At 44.4% G+C, this 15,629-nt stretch overlaps 1 protein-coding gene across 5 annotated transcripts in view; it reads left to right on the top strand.

The window, feature by feature from the left end:
• The window catches only part of MYLK (myosin light chain kinase), a 335,337-nt gene that overhangs the window by 218,225 nt on the left and 101,483 nt on the right, over positions 1-15,629 (top strand). For 4 of the 5 annotated variants that reach the window (XM_048869056.2, XM_048869054.2, XM_048869057.2 and 1 more), the window contains 3 exons: positions 5,145-5,282; positions 10,659-10,856; positions 12,352-12,598. In XM_048869056.2, the coding sequence (XP_048725013.1) occupies positions 5,145-5,282; positions 10,659-10,856; positions 12,352-12,598 (583 nt within the window). Of the gene's footprint in view, positions 1-4,733; positions 4,752-5,144; positions 5,283-10,658; positions 10,857-12,351; positions 12,599-15,629 lie in introns of those variants that run through there. The other variant, XM_048869058.2, reaches the window with a different exon arrangement.

Genomic DNA, 15,629 nt, shown 5'->3' with positions numbered 1-15,629 from the left:
GAGGAGAGAAGTCAGAAGGATGTAGTTTGTTGTAATGCTTAACACTAGCTGAGGTTGAGGTTACTGCATTTCACATTTGGTGCATCAAGGCTAGGAGTGCAGGCAGAAATGGGGATAAATTAGGGCCTTCATCCAAAACCTCGAACCAACCTTTGTTGAGGTTCCAGATTTTTCAATTAACTCTTTTCCCATTTGACTGCCTCTCTACCTCTGGCACCAGAAATGCCCAAAAAATGTCATAGGAGAAGTTGTTCCTGCCAGAAGTTTAGTGAGACACTGCTCTCATAAGATTTCCAGTCTGATTTCTGAAAAGGAAGCAGTTCAAAGAAGCATCTGAACTCCTGGGTTAATATGGCAGAAAGGGCTTGGGGGAAGGGGTCTGTGAGAAAGAAATCCCAAGCCACCCCAAGACCTGCCTCTTGTTGTAGAGGGTGTGCTGTCAACCCTTTGTTCTTGAGTATTATGTTTCTCTTGTCCCGGCCCTGGTCCCGCCCCCACCCTCCCCTTATTCAAGTGTTTGGAAAGTCACTAGTTCAATTCCCAATGCCATGTCTGTGGTTAGTTGGTGACTGGTGGTGGTATGAGTGGGTGTAGTCTGCATTTGTGGGTTGTTAAATCCTGAGATTACTCCAAGGACTCAGTGCAAGCTGTCACTCTTTTTCCAAGAGAAAAAAACTCAGTCAAAATACTTAGCTAAATATTTTCAATACACGGTGGAAACATATAGTGCCTATATACTTTCATCATAAATGGGCACGAGTTATTTATTTAACCTGTCATTATAGAGGCCCTGTTAATGTTTTATCTTTTTTCATAAAAACATCACAAGACATTTTGGAAGCATAATCTACGCAAGGTGAAATAATGTGTGTGAAACTGAAGAAAATAGGTTTTTTTCCAAAGTAAGTTAGGAAAATACTTGTGCAGCCTTGCTAACAAGTCATGAAGTATTAGAATGCAGTCTGCAGCAGGTTTTAAGTTACTGTAATGCATTATTGTTTCCAGTGTTGTAGCCATGTTGTTCCCAGGATATTAGAGAGACAAGGTGAGCGAGGGAATATCTTGTATTGGACCAACTTCTGTTGGAGAGAGAGACAAGCTTTCAAGCTTACACAGAGACTTGAAGAAGAGCTGGTCCAATACAAGATATTACCTCGTCAACCTTGTACTGCAATATGTGATTTACAAAAGGAGAGCTGGGTAATGATTAAGGCCCAGATCCTGCAATTTAATCCTCCAGCACAAGCATGCTGCATGAGTAAAGCATTCCACTCTAGCACATCACATTGTAAAGTTGGATCCCAAAATAAGAAAGTGTGGCTTTAGACTAAGAGCCGGCGATACAGCAAGAGAACACCCATATTGTCAGAGTCTAGTGTTCATTAGCAGTCACAGCTTTGTCAGCATATCCATTCAATTTTCCTAAGCATAATTAATATCCAGTGTCTTCTGTCCTTTTTAGAGGATGGGACATTACATGGAATAAGTGGTCATGGTTTCCTTTTAAACAGATGGTGTTTAAAATCCAGAATTTAAGTCTCTATAAAATAAGACATTTTCAAGTTTAGAAATAAATGGCAATGATGATAACCTGCTTTAAAATACCAGTGCGTGCAGCACACTGTGTTTGAACAGGAATAGCTTAAAATCAGATTGTGCTTTGTAAGACACATCGTTGGTGGTGGTGGTGGGGGGGGGGTTAAATCGGTTTTGTTAGTGCTGTGTGTGTCTGAAAAAAGTATGTTCCGGTTTCTTTGTAGTCAGTCTCTTCAGCCGTTCATTTATTGCACTCTAATTAGATTGTAAGCCCTGGGGCAGGGGCTGTTTTTTGGTTCTGTGTTTGTACAACACCTAGTACAGTTGGGTCCTGGTTATGACCTAGAGCCCCTAGGCACTATGGTCATGCGACTACTAGGTGTCATAATTTGAATGGGAATACTAGTTATCTTAGCCATGATTGAAAACATTTGGTTTGTTCAGTCTGGAGAAGAGAATTGTAAATGTGGGGGGCCGCATGATAAAAGTCTTCAGTACATTAAGAAGTTGTCATAAAGAGGAGGGTGATAAATTGCTCTCCTTATCCACTGAAGACAGGACAAAAAGTAATGGGCTTAAATTGCAGCAAGGGATATTTAGGTTAGCCATTAGGAAAAAAATCCTAAATGTAAGGCTAGTCAAGCACTGGAACAAGGGGGATTGTAGAATCTTGGTCATTGGAAGTTTTTAAGAACAGGCAAACACCTGTGCGCGATGGTCTAGACAATACTTAGTCTTGCTTCAGTGTAAGAGACTGGACGAGATGGCCTGCTGAGGTCTCTTCCAGTCTCACATTTCTATGATTCTTTGATTGCACTTTTCATTTCCTATGGAATTCTCCCTCAGAACAGATGCAATTAGGAGCTATTCGAGCACTGTCAGGGTCTCATAAATGCTCACATCCATTGCTACAGAGCTGCCTTCCCTGCCATATGTGCAGTCTAACAAGCGTAAGCATCAGAAAAGTGTCATTTCCACTACTGGGTCATAAAATATAATGAGAAATTAAGTAGTGGACTATTTAAAGTAAATCTGAAAGGCTTAATACATTCTTAAGGAGAAGTTTAAAACAATATCTGTGTATTGATACAGAACATGTTTATAAGGATAGGAATGTCTCCCTAGAGGTTATAATATACACAGTGTCTTTCTTTCTGCGCCTGAAGAGACACTGCTCAGCTTTAGAAATGCCCCCCCAATGATATTCAGCCTAATTTTTCATGTCCATAATTTCATCCCATTTCCTCCTTATCCCACCTTCATAATTCTTCTCCCTCACTAGTTTATACCCTTTTACGCTTTCTCTTCCAGCTCTTTTATTGAGCTAAACATGGTTTAAATACCTTTATGCTTTCTGTAATGGTGAAATTCACCTCTGTGTAGAGATTGGTACAAGCCTAAGCACTGCTTAAATTTAACCTACACCTTGTATGAGATTTAAGCGGTGCTTAGCTCTCTGCACTTCACCTTAAAGTGTCAGGTATTATTGGTCAGCATTGGCCAGTCACGATGGCAGATTGCTGTTTAGATCTTGATCCTGTAAGTTGCTATGAATGGGGAGAGCCTTCCTTCCACACACAGCCCAAGTGAAGTCGTCAACGCTGCATGTGTATGGTGGGGTTCATCTGCTTGGAACAACTTGCAAAACTGGAGCCTAAACTTATAATCACTCTTTTTGTTATAATTAAGACGTAATTATTTGTAGGGGTTTGTTTGCTCTTCACCACTACTGCAGATGTCCTTTAACTTTGATACAGCTTTGTATAAACAGATGGTTTTATTCCAGTGCATAAAACATGCATTTTTGTGGTGCACATTCGGAGGACTCAATGCTGCTTACATTGTTTTTGGGTTTTGTTTTTCACATATTCCATCTGCAGTGACTAAACCAGTTTATAACATATTCTGGGTATACTGTGTAGTGCTAGTCTCTTGAAAACAGAACAGAAATTCACCTGTTTTTAGATTATACAGAACAAGGGAGTCAAAGGTTCTAAATAAATGTCCTGGTCAGTCTTAGTGGAGTACTGTTAGTAACAATGCTGTTTTCACCCTTGTGTTCTTCCTGCTCCTTCTTCTTTAGATTGCCTGTCCCGTGGTGCCTTTGTCCTTCTCTCTGTATTTGTAAAATGTTAGGAGATGCTGGGATAAAGGGAATTCTAGAAGCATTATTTCTCAGTGTCCTTTTTGGTCTCTGCTCTCCATTTCCAGTTCTATTTCTCTCTTCCTCCCCCCTTTTTAATGGCTGTTCTCCCCCCGATCTTTATTCCTTTGTATGTGGTGCTTTGCCAGGCATTAGAAATGTAGCAGAGGAAACTAGCTTGGATTGCACAATGCAGCCGTCCTTTTCCAGCACTTCCTTTCTCTAACATTCTCCATGAGTGAAGAATGAAATACGGGGGGAGCTAACAAACCCTGGTAGCTTGTTACTGGAGATGGCCTGAACCAAAAGCATGACCATTTTACCTACGCAATGCCACTCGCACTGAAAATAGGTGCTAGATAAATGAAGCATGGTGGAAAACTAGGCATTTCAAAAACTAAGCCCATTACATTCAGCTGCAGTAGGTTTGAGTTCCCCCATTTCTTACCAAACAAGCTTCAATCTCTTGCTATCCATCCCTATGGAAAAACTTCCTATACCATAAGCCTCTGGGACAAAACCATTAGAAAAGGCTCCTCTTAGACAAAAATACTTTAGGGAGAATTAGGGCAAAAATCTCTTGGATGGGAACAGACACAAAAGAAGCTGTTCTTGTTTATGGAGGGCCATGAGTATGTGCTTGTCACTGTACAAGACAGCACAATCTCTACCCTCAGCGAGCTCACAAGATAAATCAAACAGCAAGTGTTCCCAAGTGACTGACAGATATTTGATGGCTTGCTATATTTGGCCACCGCCAGTACATTGGCTCCATAAATGCACTTCCTCTGAGCTTTTGAGCAGAAGTACCTACCCTTATCTGATGCATCTGTCAGGATCTAGCCAAATAAGCTGATTTCACACCATATGAATCCCTCCAGACAGACTGTAGGAGGAGTCTCCAACAATCCTGGATAATTTTTAACTAAAGGAGCTGTAGTTTAGTTATATACCCTAAAGTAAGGCTAAACATAGCTCATCCTTCAGGGCATAAGCCAATTGCCTCGGGGGCAGTAAGGAATCTTTCCCATCATCACACAATTTGCTGAGTGTAATACAGGAGAGGGGTGAGGTGGGTTTCCATATTCCACTATGAATTTAGCACTCATGAAAGGAACTGGATTGTCAGCTGTGGAGACAAAGTCTCTGCATAAGGACAGGTGTATTAAGGAAAATGAGTTTAAATGTCTCCATGCTATCCTGCCAATATACCTGAACTCTGAGCTGGGAGGATTGGGGGAGGGAGGACACTTCAGTCAATACTTTCACTCAGTCTTTGGCCTCTCTTCTGAGGCTGCCAACAGGAGAGACAGCCATGTTGGTGGTGGGTTTTGGTGACGTGTATACCTGTCTAAGAACTGGACTGAGACCACCCAACTGAAATCACCCTGAGTCGAAGAGCAGCTAAAATGCATTGAGAGAGTTTCCAGTAAGAGACCTGTCTGTTTTTCCATTGATTCCACAGAAAAGAAAAGCAGCAAGAAAGTGGAAAGCACACAGTCTGTTCAGACAAACAACGCCTTTGCACCAGTCTTCCTTAAAGGCCTGACTGACCTCAAGGTCATGGATGGAAGCCAAGTAATAATGACTGTGGAAGTATCAGGTGAGTAACAAAGTATCAGCATTATTTAAAAGAAAAACCTTGGATGCTAGACCTACCAAATAATTAAAATGTGTAGTGTTTGCCTTTTATGTCTTACTGAGAGAGACTTTGTAATTAAATATAATGCTTCAAGGAGCCAATTTTAACAAAGTAAAAATTAGGGTTGTCTGGACTGAGCCTGAAGGTGGATGAACACTGTCTATTGTTAGTGTTCAGATCTGCAGAAGGATCTCTTTATTGTAATAAGCAGAATAATATCAACTCCTTGTTGTTGAATTGAAATTAAGTCTTGAAGGGCTCATAATAGCCTGTGCTGTGAACCAGACAAGATTGAACTGCTGTCAGCTGGTGCAAGATTAGTGCTGTAGAAGACAGATCAGCCCTAGTATGAACTTTGGTAACACAAATCTCTGGCAGCTAACTTTGATCAGAGGATCTAAAATGTCATTTTATAGCTCACACCTTTATTATTTTTTATCTCCAAAAGAGCTGTACTAAAAAATACTCAACGTTACCTCCTATCACAGACATTTCTATTGATATCCATGGCTCTTTGATTCCCTTACTCACACTGAGTAGTACCTTACTATTGAGCAGTCCTATTTAGTCCATATGGGATGGTGCAAGGGGTAAAGTACTGCCCAGTGTGAGTAAGGGTCTCACCTGCTTGACCCAGAGTTGAACTATTAAACAAACAAACCCCAAGCCTACCACCTTTTGGCTAAGATCTTCCCTATGGAGCAACCAACATCTCATGGAAAACCTTCTACTGGAAATAATTTTGCCTGTTACAATAATTCGAGAAGGTGACTGGGAAACAGCCTTTTGGACAAAAGTTGTCATTATACTTGGTGCTCTCACTGGGGACCTCTCGTTTAAGCTAGCATCTGTTTCTTTTGGTGTTCATCTGCTGCTTCTTCAAGTAGATGCAGCTGTGTATTCCACTCAGGATCCAGCACACTGGAGCCAGAGAGTTTTGCCTTGCAGTACCTTTAGGAGGCAGTGCTCATTACCTCTCCCCTGGCTATATGAGGCAGCACCACCTCAACCCCCCTCAGTTCCTTCTTACTGCCTGTGGCTAGAGTCACAGCTGTGTGGTTCTTAACTTCATAAACTCTCTCTCTATAGTTGAGAGACTTTTCTAGTTGTATATAGTTAGTTCCCTTAGTTTTAGTGTTGGTTGAGATTTAGTGTGAATTACCTTTAGTTAAGTATTTCCCTAGTGATACCTTCATTGTCTGTTGGGGGGGGGGGGGGGAAGAGAGTAATACTCATGTACAATGCTTGCTGTACTTGGGCAAGGCCCATGTCAGGGAGTGATGGTCAATTTGTAAATCATCCACAAAATGGACTCAGGTGGCTAGGGAACTTTGCAGGCCACATGGCCCGCTTCAACACCAAGGCCTATATCAGATTGAAGGTCGCCCTCAGGTTCTGAAACTGCTGCTGTTTTGCACTCTGGATCTAGTGCTTCACTGAAGAGATGGAGGAGCTGATTTCCCCCCCTCAAGTGCACCAAGGAAAAGTTTGCATAAGGCCAATTGAGACCACTCCGGATCTCATGGAGACTCTTCTCTTCCAGAAAGAGCATGGACCCACCCAGTATTATTGCCAGCATGCAGGGTGGAGCAGGTCCCTCTCACCACTCCCCGGTACTGTGTAGGGAGGTTAGAGACCCTGTACTGTCTACTCCGGTTCCAGCTCTGGAGTCTCTGTTGTCTGGTACCTATAAGGGTGACGTCGGCAGCAGCTGTTTCCATGCTGGTGGCATATCAGGCTGCAGTGGACCTCCTCTGCCTTTCTGTCCTGAGCTCTGCCTTGGTCCAGAACTGTTCCAAGGCTAACCTAGTTTATAGCCCTGGTGGCTGGGTGAGCGACTGAACTGGTGTCTGTTGGCACTGCACCCCAGTGTTTCCCTTCTGCAGCCTGTGGAAGTGGGGTAGTGCCAGGCTCAGGACCTCCTCAGCACCAGGAAACTCCTTGTTACTGTGCTGTGCTCAGTGCCACCAGTGTTACTGGGGCAGCACTTGCCACCCTCCACTGCATCACTGTCAGCTGCATTGTTACCACTCCTGGCACCCATGGGACACTCAGCTGAAGAGGTCGCACTCCCTCAGCTTACCCTAAGGTAAGATCACCAGGTAGATCAGTGGCAGGGACTGTTGATTTGATCCTGGACCTGCAGCAGTTCAGCTTTCCCCTTACAGAGCCTCCAGAGTCATCCTGTCCAGGTTCATCAGTCCAAGAACAGGATCCAGCCTGCTTCAGTTAATAGCCTCTTTTTTTTGTCTCCAGCTGATTCAACAGTGCCTGGCTCTTCCTTTCCTTTAGTGCCCAAGGACTTCAAGGCCAACCAGGACATTTTGCAGCACGTGGCTGCTTCCCTGGGCATTCAGGAGGAGGGACTGAAGGAGAATACCCATTGGTTGTTGGAGCTCCTGCAGCCGCCTGCCCTTGGGAGAGTGGTTTTCTCTATTAGCTATGTGCTCCTAGAGCCTGCAAAGATTCGTTGGAGCACGTCAGCTTTGGTACTCCCTCCTGCAAAGGGCTTGAAGAAATGCTATTTTGTAGCAGAGCAGGGATTTGAGGGCATTTACTCCATCTGGCCCCAAATTCCCTGGTTGTAACTGCCATGAATGATAGAACCTGGCAGGGCAGATTTAAGTCCACTTCTAAGGACAAGGAGTAGAAAGATCTAAACCTCCTCTTCCTTGCAAATGTGGATTGTGAACCAGTAGGCACTGTTGTCCAAATAAGATTTTGTGAATTGGACAGCTGTGTCTAAGTTTGCAGAACAGTTGTCTGAAGCCTCCAAGGAGAAGTTTCAGGGGTTCGTCGCCAAAGGCTGTTTGGTGGCTAAGACATTACAGTCCACACTGAATGTCAGACACTTTGACAAGAGTGATAGCCTCAGCAGGGGCATGAGAAGGGTGTCCTTGCTGGAGAATGTGTGCATTGCTCCCAACATGCAACAGACTAAGGAGGATTTGCCCTTCAACAGCTGAGTGCTTTTTTCAGACAAGATGGACAAGACTCCACTTCAAGGATTCTAGGGTTATGTTACATTTCTGGGGGGTGTATATTTCCCGCAATGCAAAGGTGCCACTATGGAGGTCAACAGCAGCAACAATACTGTCTGCAACACACCTTTGAGCCGCCTGTCCCTTCCCCAAGACAATGGCTCTACCTCAGAAAGGGGCATAGGTCTCAGAAGAGAAAGTATTCAGGGCCGGGGTTTGGCCAGTCAAAACGCCCCTCCCCTCTGATGCCCTGAGCTCCCATTTTTACTCTTTTGTCCAGAGCAATGGTCCAAGTCATCGCCTCTGTTCAGAACTGGCTGGCTAGCTATCACAATGCTTGGGGCTTGATTACCACTGACAGCTGGGTCCTAAGCACTATCAGATTTGGCTATGCCATCCAGTTTCTCTCTACCCCACCCTCTGTGGTCAGAGCAGGAGACCTCACTGCATATCAACGTCCTGGAGCTTCAAGCCATCTACAATACAGGTCATGCCTTTCTGGACTGTATGAGGGGCTCCATGGTTCACCTACGTACCAATACTACCACAATGTATTATGTCAACAGGCAAGGGGGAGCAAAGGGAAGCACACTCTGGGGTGCTCTGCTAAAAGGCAATCAGGTTATGGCAGTTCTGCATTGAGGAGAGTATCACTCAATAGCTGATCACTTGCCTGGTGTCCAGAATCTCCTTGCAGACCATCTCAGCAGGAATTTTTTCCTGAGTCATGGGTGGTCCCTGAAGACAAGCATCGCACAGGTCATTTAGGAGCATGGGGCATTCCAGTGATCGACCTGTTTGCTACAAGGGACAACAGGCAGTGCTGTCTGTTCTGCTCTTGAGAGGGCCTCAGTCTGGGCTCCCCGACTGATGCCTTCTATCTCAGCTAGGAATCCGTTCTCTTGTACACTTTTCCCCCCGATCCCAATCATTCCACAGGTCATCCTCCAGCTGAAAGCAGATTGGGCCAAGTTCAACCTCATTGCCCTGGCATGGCTGAGGCAGTGTTGTTTCTCCGGCCTTCTTATGCTGGTGATTCAGCCTCCCATATCCCTTCCTCTCCATCCCAACCTACTCTAAAGAAAAAGTTACTTTACCGCCACACCCAAAATAATTGGTCTAATGTGGTTTCTCAGTTTCATTTGAGCCAGGGAGTGTATTTACTTGTGTTCTTTCCTAAGCCACATTCATCCCTGGAGAGCATAGTCTCCAAACATTAGATGTCAGATGTCTAACCTACCTGGACAGGACTAAACCATTTCGTGCTTCGCCTCATCTGTGTCATATGCGGATCATATCAAGGGGCAAGTGGTCTCTTCGCAACGATCTCTAGGTGGATAACATCCTGTAACAAGACTGCATACAAAATAGCTTTGACTATACCGCCTCAGCAGGTAAGAGCTCATTCTATGTCAATAGCATTCCTCAGTGATGTTTCAATATTGGACATTTGCAGGGCTGCCACTTGGTTGTCCATACCAACGTTTATGAACCATTATGCCATTACTGTGTCATCCAGCATGGATGCAAACATTGGTAGGGCGGTCTGGCAGTCCTTGTTTAGATAGGATCCGAGCCTTGCCTCTCGGGGTGGGTACTGCTTGTGAGTCACCTAAGCGGGATAAGCAGCTGCATCTACTTGAAGAGGAGGAAACGGTTACTTACTGTAACTGTGGTTCTTAGAGATGATGTGGATGTGTATTCCATGACACACTCTGTCCCCTCTGCATTGGAGCCTAGTCTTTGGGTGCTGAGCGTGAAGGAACCGACAGAGGGTCAAGGCAGCACTGCCTCATGTAGCCAGGCGAGGGGCTAGGGGCATGCAGCACTGCCTCCTACTGTTCTGCTAGGCACACTGCTCTGGTGTGCCGGGTGCGCACACACCTGAGTGGCACACACATCTGCATCACCTCTCACAGAACCACAGTTACAGTAAGTAACCATTTCTTCTGCCAGTTCTTCCCTACCTGAAATCACAATCTTTGATCACTTCCATTCTGACCCTAATAGATGATTCTGGCTTGAATCTGGGTGCGGCAGATACAGATTCAACTTTACAAGTGGGTTTTGTTTCCATGCTGATCCCATACATGGCAGTAAATAAAAAAGGAGCTCTGGCAGGGGAGATAATGCAACAAGCCGAGTTGTGTTTATATCGGATGTCTTTCAGAGTGTTTCATGAGCTGTGATCCAGGTCCTAGCACAAAAAAAGTACAGCACGCAATAGGTAATCAGTGCAATTTGTGCCTGCTTATGCCATGGCTGAAATGGGCCTTTTCTGAGATCCTAAGAAGCTGATGAGGTTGCGTCTCTTTTCAGTTGTGTTGATGCCTTTTATTTTTTTGGTGTTGCTCAGCTAACCCACCTCCTGAAATTATCTGGCTGCACAATGGGAAAGAAATCCAAGAGACAGAAGACTTTCACTTTGAAAAGAAAGGCAATGAATACAGCCTGTACATTCAGGAGGTATTCCCTGAGGACACAGGCAAATATACCTGCGAAGCATGGAATGACTTAGGAGAAACTCAGACCCAAGCAACTTTGACTGTACAAGGTATGAAGCTTGAAGCTCTCTGAATTTAGGAAGAGCACAGAGGACGGTATTCCAGTCTGCTGGATGAGGGTCTATTTAAAGTAGATAGTGTATGTAAAGTATGTTGTGGTGGATGCTGTGAGCACTCAAATCTGTGTGTTTGGGTTAAGAGCTGTTGAGCAGAAGCAACTTCTCCATTTTTACTATGGGACTTCACATTACAGTTTAAAAACCTCATCCCTGCACACTATTGCTAAGGACAATGCAAGAATTATGCTAAATACTACTACAGATTCTGATTATCAAGGCTTAGTTAGCTGTGGACTTACTGTAAACCATTAATGCTGTTTTTCTTTCCAATTAAAGCACTGGGCATTTGGAAAACCTGCCCAGGAGCCAGGCATGCTGGCTTCTTTTATTATTAGCAGCGAAAGAATAATGTGCGAGGAATACTTGGAATCTGCAATTTGAAAACAACCTCATAAACAAAGTCTGAGAAGACAACTTCTGTGTGATATAAATCCCATCCTTAATGTGGTTTGGGGTACAGGGCGTGGGCTTTGCCCTAAACTAAGTGCATGGGGCTTTAGGTGCCCTCAGCACCATCTCTTTTTAAAGAAAAATAGAGGAATGTAGCATGGTCAAGTCACTTAAGTATATAAGAAGCAGCCATAAGTCTTCAGGCACTCCAGTGTTGGTTCTTTCACTGGGGCCCTCGATAAGTCAAATCTTCATTCAGTTTCTCTCTGATTTTGGAGGCCCAAGTTGATGTGGTTGGTCTGGTCTTTCAAATGCACTGAGCATCGATAGCTCCCATTCGCATTATTTAGAATTCTGGGGTGCTCATTACTTTTGAAATTTGGGCCCAAGATGTCTCCCTTTGGACACCCAAAAATCAGAGTTCCAAACATTGTCCTGAATTCCTTGTCTCAGTTTCCCTAAAATGGGATGCCTACTTCCCAGGAGTTATCTGATAAATTAATGTTTCTAAATGATTTGGAGGCGATGGGGCTTACTCCTTGGATACAGCAGACTGGCACACCTGGGTTTGCAATGGCTTTGTCTGCCTTTCCCTCTCTGCCTGACCCAGGATTCAGCCTTCAGGGTTCAGCCTCATGGCAGATCTGTTACACTAGCTTGTAACAGCCCCATGAATCACATTCCACTGACTCCACCCCTGCTCCCAGCTTGTCCCTCTACACTAGAGAAATCCTCCGCTTTCCATTTAGGGCAACTTTGTAACATGGGTCTAAATCTGGCCAATAATGTGATCTATCACTGCTTAATATTAGTATTACTAAGAGTTGCATGCAAGGCTAAAGGCCAGCTGTGTTATCAGGTTCGAAGATTATACCCTAAAGTGTTCAGAATTCCCTTGTGACCCTGTGGTTACTTTGCATATAGTTATCATAGAATCATATAGTGTAGTCAGTTGGATGCTCACACTTAGGGTGTGGCCATTTCTCTTGCTTATTTTTTCTGAATCCCACATTGCTCCTCCATTTGTGCGCTGCAGAACCTCAGGACGGTATTCAACCCTGGTTCATTAGCAAACCACGATCTGTGACAGCGGCTCCTGGACAGAATGTCCTTATTTCCTGTGCCATTGCTGGAGACCCTTTCCCCACAGTTCATTGGTTTAAAGATGGGCAGGAAATAATGTCGGGAGCAGAGTGCGAGATCCTGCAAAACGAGGACATCTTCACGCTGATCATGAGGAATGTGCAGCACCGTCAGGCTGGGCAGTATGAAATCCAGCTCAGGTATGTTCACCACAAAAGAAATGTGGTAGCACATGGTAGCAATTTTTTTGAGGTGCAGATTTGTTGTTTCCCTAGCCCGTGGAGCACTTCGATGTAGTTATTTTCAGCCCCCTCCCACTTCCATCTCCCAAACTGCAGCTGGGCATCCCTCCCTCCTCTGTCCCTTGAACAAAACGAGACCCCTCCCATTTACATCTTCCTTTCGTAAGACCCACCCCAACTCAAGGGCAAAAACCTCCCACCACTCTAGGAAGGCAAAGAGCTTCAGGGTGCCTGCTTCACAGCCTTGCATTCACTCATCTCATTGGCTTACATGGTGCTGTCCTGGACAGCAAGCCTGTTATTCCCAACGGCCAGCCACGGCCTTTCAATGTAACCAGTCCTTCCCCTGCTGGTTCCTGATCTTATGGAAAGATCTGGATGGAGTTTAGCTCAATGGTTACAACAGGGGACCAAGTTCTATTCCTGGTATTGCCCCTGACTCCATGTGTGACCTTGAGAGGTCACTTCATCTTTTGGTGCAACTCCTTGCCACTTTATAAAACAGATGTTATAGGGGTTCATGAATGGTGGTAATGTGCTTTCTGGTCCCCGAATCAAAGTGCTGTAGAAATGTAAAGTACTATTTTGTGACTAAGAGTAGCTGGGGCCATGTGACAGGACAAAAGACTCATTTAAAGCTGCGACAGGAAATGAGGTGCATTTGAAAGACAAAAGGGGGGCAGAGAAGGAAAGAGGGGGGGCATAATTTTCTTTGTAGATGCTAAAAAAAATCATGCTTGGCCAGCAGCAGTGGAAAAGGTAATATATATATCTAATTGTGGATGTTATGGCCAAGCCTATTTGTTTACCATGTTCATAGTCCTCCCCTGCTACCTCATTGGATTTTTTTCTAATGACCCCAGCTTTTTGAGGGAATGATCCCTCTGGGAAGGGCCATTTCATATGTTTGACTCACCTTGGGGCGGGGGGGGGGGGGGGGAGAAAAAATGCATTTCCTGACCATCTGCTTCAAATATTTTAATTTGGAATGAGAGCCTCCTTTTCCTGATCCCTCTTTTGGGCTAAGACACCATTATACATTGCCTTTATTGATCAAGATATTCCATGCTTGGGTTAATCCCCTAAAAACCTGGAAGGTGCTTTTTTAAAATTCTCTAGGATTTGCCTTTTAATCTGTTCTTAAAATTATGCCCCTCAAATCTAGCATCAACTTTGCTGCCTTTCTGTGTCACATAGAAAGTGCTGTAGCTTTATTCCCCTTTCTGATGGGGACAATCAGACCTAGAAACAGTCCCTTTATTGTCATAAACTTAATTGTCTAACTTTAGACCGATTATTCTATGCTAGGTAGCGTACTTTGATATATTGCCTAATTTGGCTAATTTTGTGACTTTCTGTATTAAATTTTATTTAACTTCCATGGATCTTTGAGCCTGTGACATCAGGGGGGAAAAAAAATCAATTTGCTCTGATTGCTCCATAGGCTACCTTTTTAGTCCAGATTAAACTGTCCACTAGTCAGACAGGAACTTCTTCAGTTCTATTCACTCTTTCTTGCACACAAGATTTTTTTCTACCCTATAGAACACACTGTGCAGCATACATGAGGAGGACACTAAAATTTTAAAGGGGCACAGAGGAGTCACAACGCCGATTCATTTTGGGTATCTCTTCACTGCAGAGTTAGCCTGGGCTTTTATTCGCCTAACCCCGCCTCCCCTCCACACACAAAAAACTCTCATTCAGGTTAAGTGATGCTTTTAGCCCATGCTAGGTGGTTTGACTGAGGGTGTGAGCTAGAAGCCCATATTCTGCTTTTATTCAGGCTGGTAACCCACCTTGCAGTATGGACACAGGATTAATCATTCAAGTGCTGATAGTCCGTGACTTCTGTGTGCCCAGAAGGAAAGACAGCTTCTCCCACAATTCACTGGGAGTGGCTCAGCTTACTGCAGCACAAAATAACCATGGGGCATGGCCCCAGAAGTCCTAGTGACACATATGGGTAAATACAGCACCAGTGAGGACACAGTAACTCAAGTGTGACTTTGCAGTGTGGCACACCCAAGCTAGGATAACTTGGATGCTGATCACCCAGGCTAACTCTGCAGCAAGGACATACCTAAAATGGAAGGCTTACCATACCATAAATATGGTATAGAATAGACGGTACAGCTAAGTGCAGAAAATTCTGTAACAAAGCCAGTGCTACAGGAGATTTCTGGTGGGCTAGATGCAGATATGAGATAGTAAACTGAAGAAAGCATAACAGAGAGGCTACATAAAAGTTTATTCCCTAATCCTTTTACAACAAGAATTGTTGGGGATCACACACAGATCAGTGCACTCATTTTGTTTGTTCTATTCCATAATAAAGCTATGTTGCAATTCTTGCTGGGTGAATTTTGAAATCCCTCTTTACACAGCTCTGATTTGTAAAAGTTTCAGTTACTATTCAGAGAGTAGAAACAAAACCGTGTGCTTTAGGTAACCAACCACTCACCACAAATAATAGCCTCAGAAATTTCAGCTGGTATAAATCAGCATATCTCCATTGTCTTCCATGGAGCTGCACTAATTGACAGCAACTGAGAATCTGGCCCAACATGAATAGTTCATGAGCGGCCCACGTTCTCCTGCACGCTCGATAGTTTGTGGAGTATGGAAATACATTTATTTCCAATCTAACCATTATCTGGGGCAGTGACAGCTGAGTCTATTTTCCTTCTCTTTAACTGCATGGCTCTGGGAGGGCTAGATGCCTCTGTCTCAGTGCTACTGGATTTTATGATAGCATGTAATGGAGTGCACCACTCACCAGTAGTCTGGCACCTCCTCCTGGTCACTCTGGGGAATTAGCTCTTGAAGTTGCACACCATCTCTCTCTCTCAGGTCTGTTGCTCCTCTCACAGCCCAGGAGCTGCAGTGTCTTCTTTGTGACTCAGCCCTCAGGCTAGGTCACTCGGCATCCCCCCCTACCGGGGCTATATCAGAGTCTTTCCTTCAGCAGCCCTAGGCGGTTTTCCCA

Source organism: Caretta caretta, chromosome 11, assembly GCF_965140235.1.
Source record: "Caretta caretta isolate rCarCar2 chromosome 11, rCarCar1.hap1, whole genome shotgun sequence".
NCBI classification, from domain to species: Eukaryota; Metazoa; Chordata; order Testudines; family Cheloniidae; genus Caretta; species Caretta caretta.
This window is presented reverse-complemented; position numbering and strand designations above follow the sequence as displayed.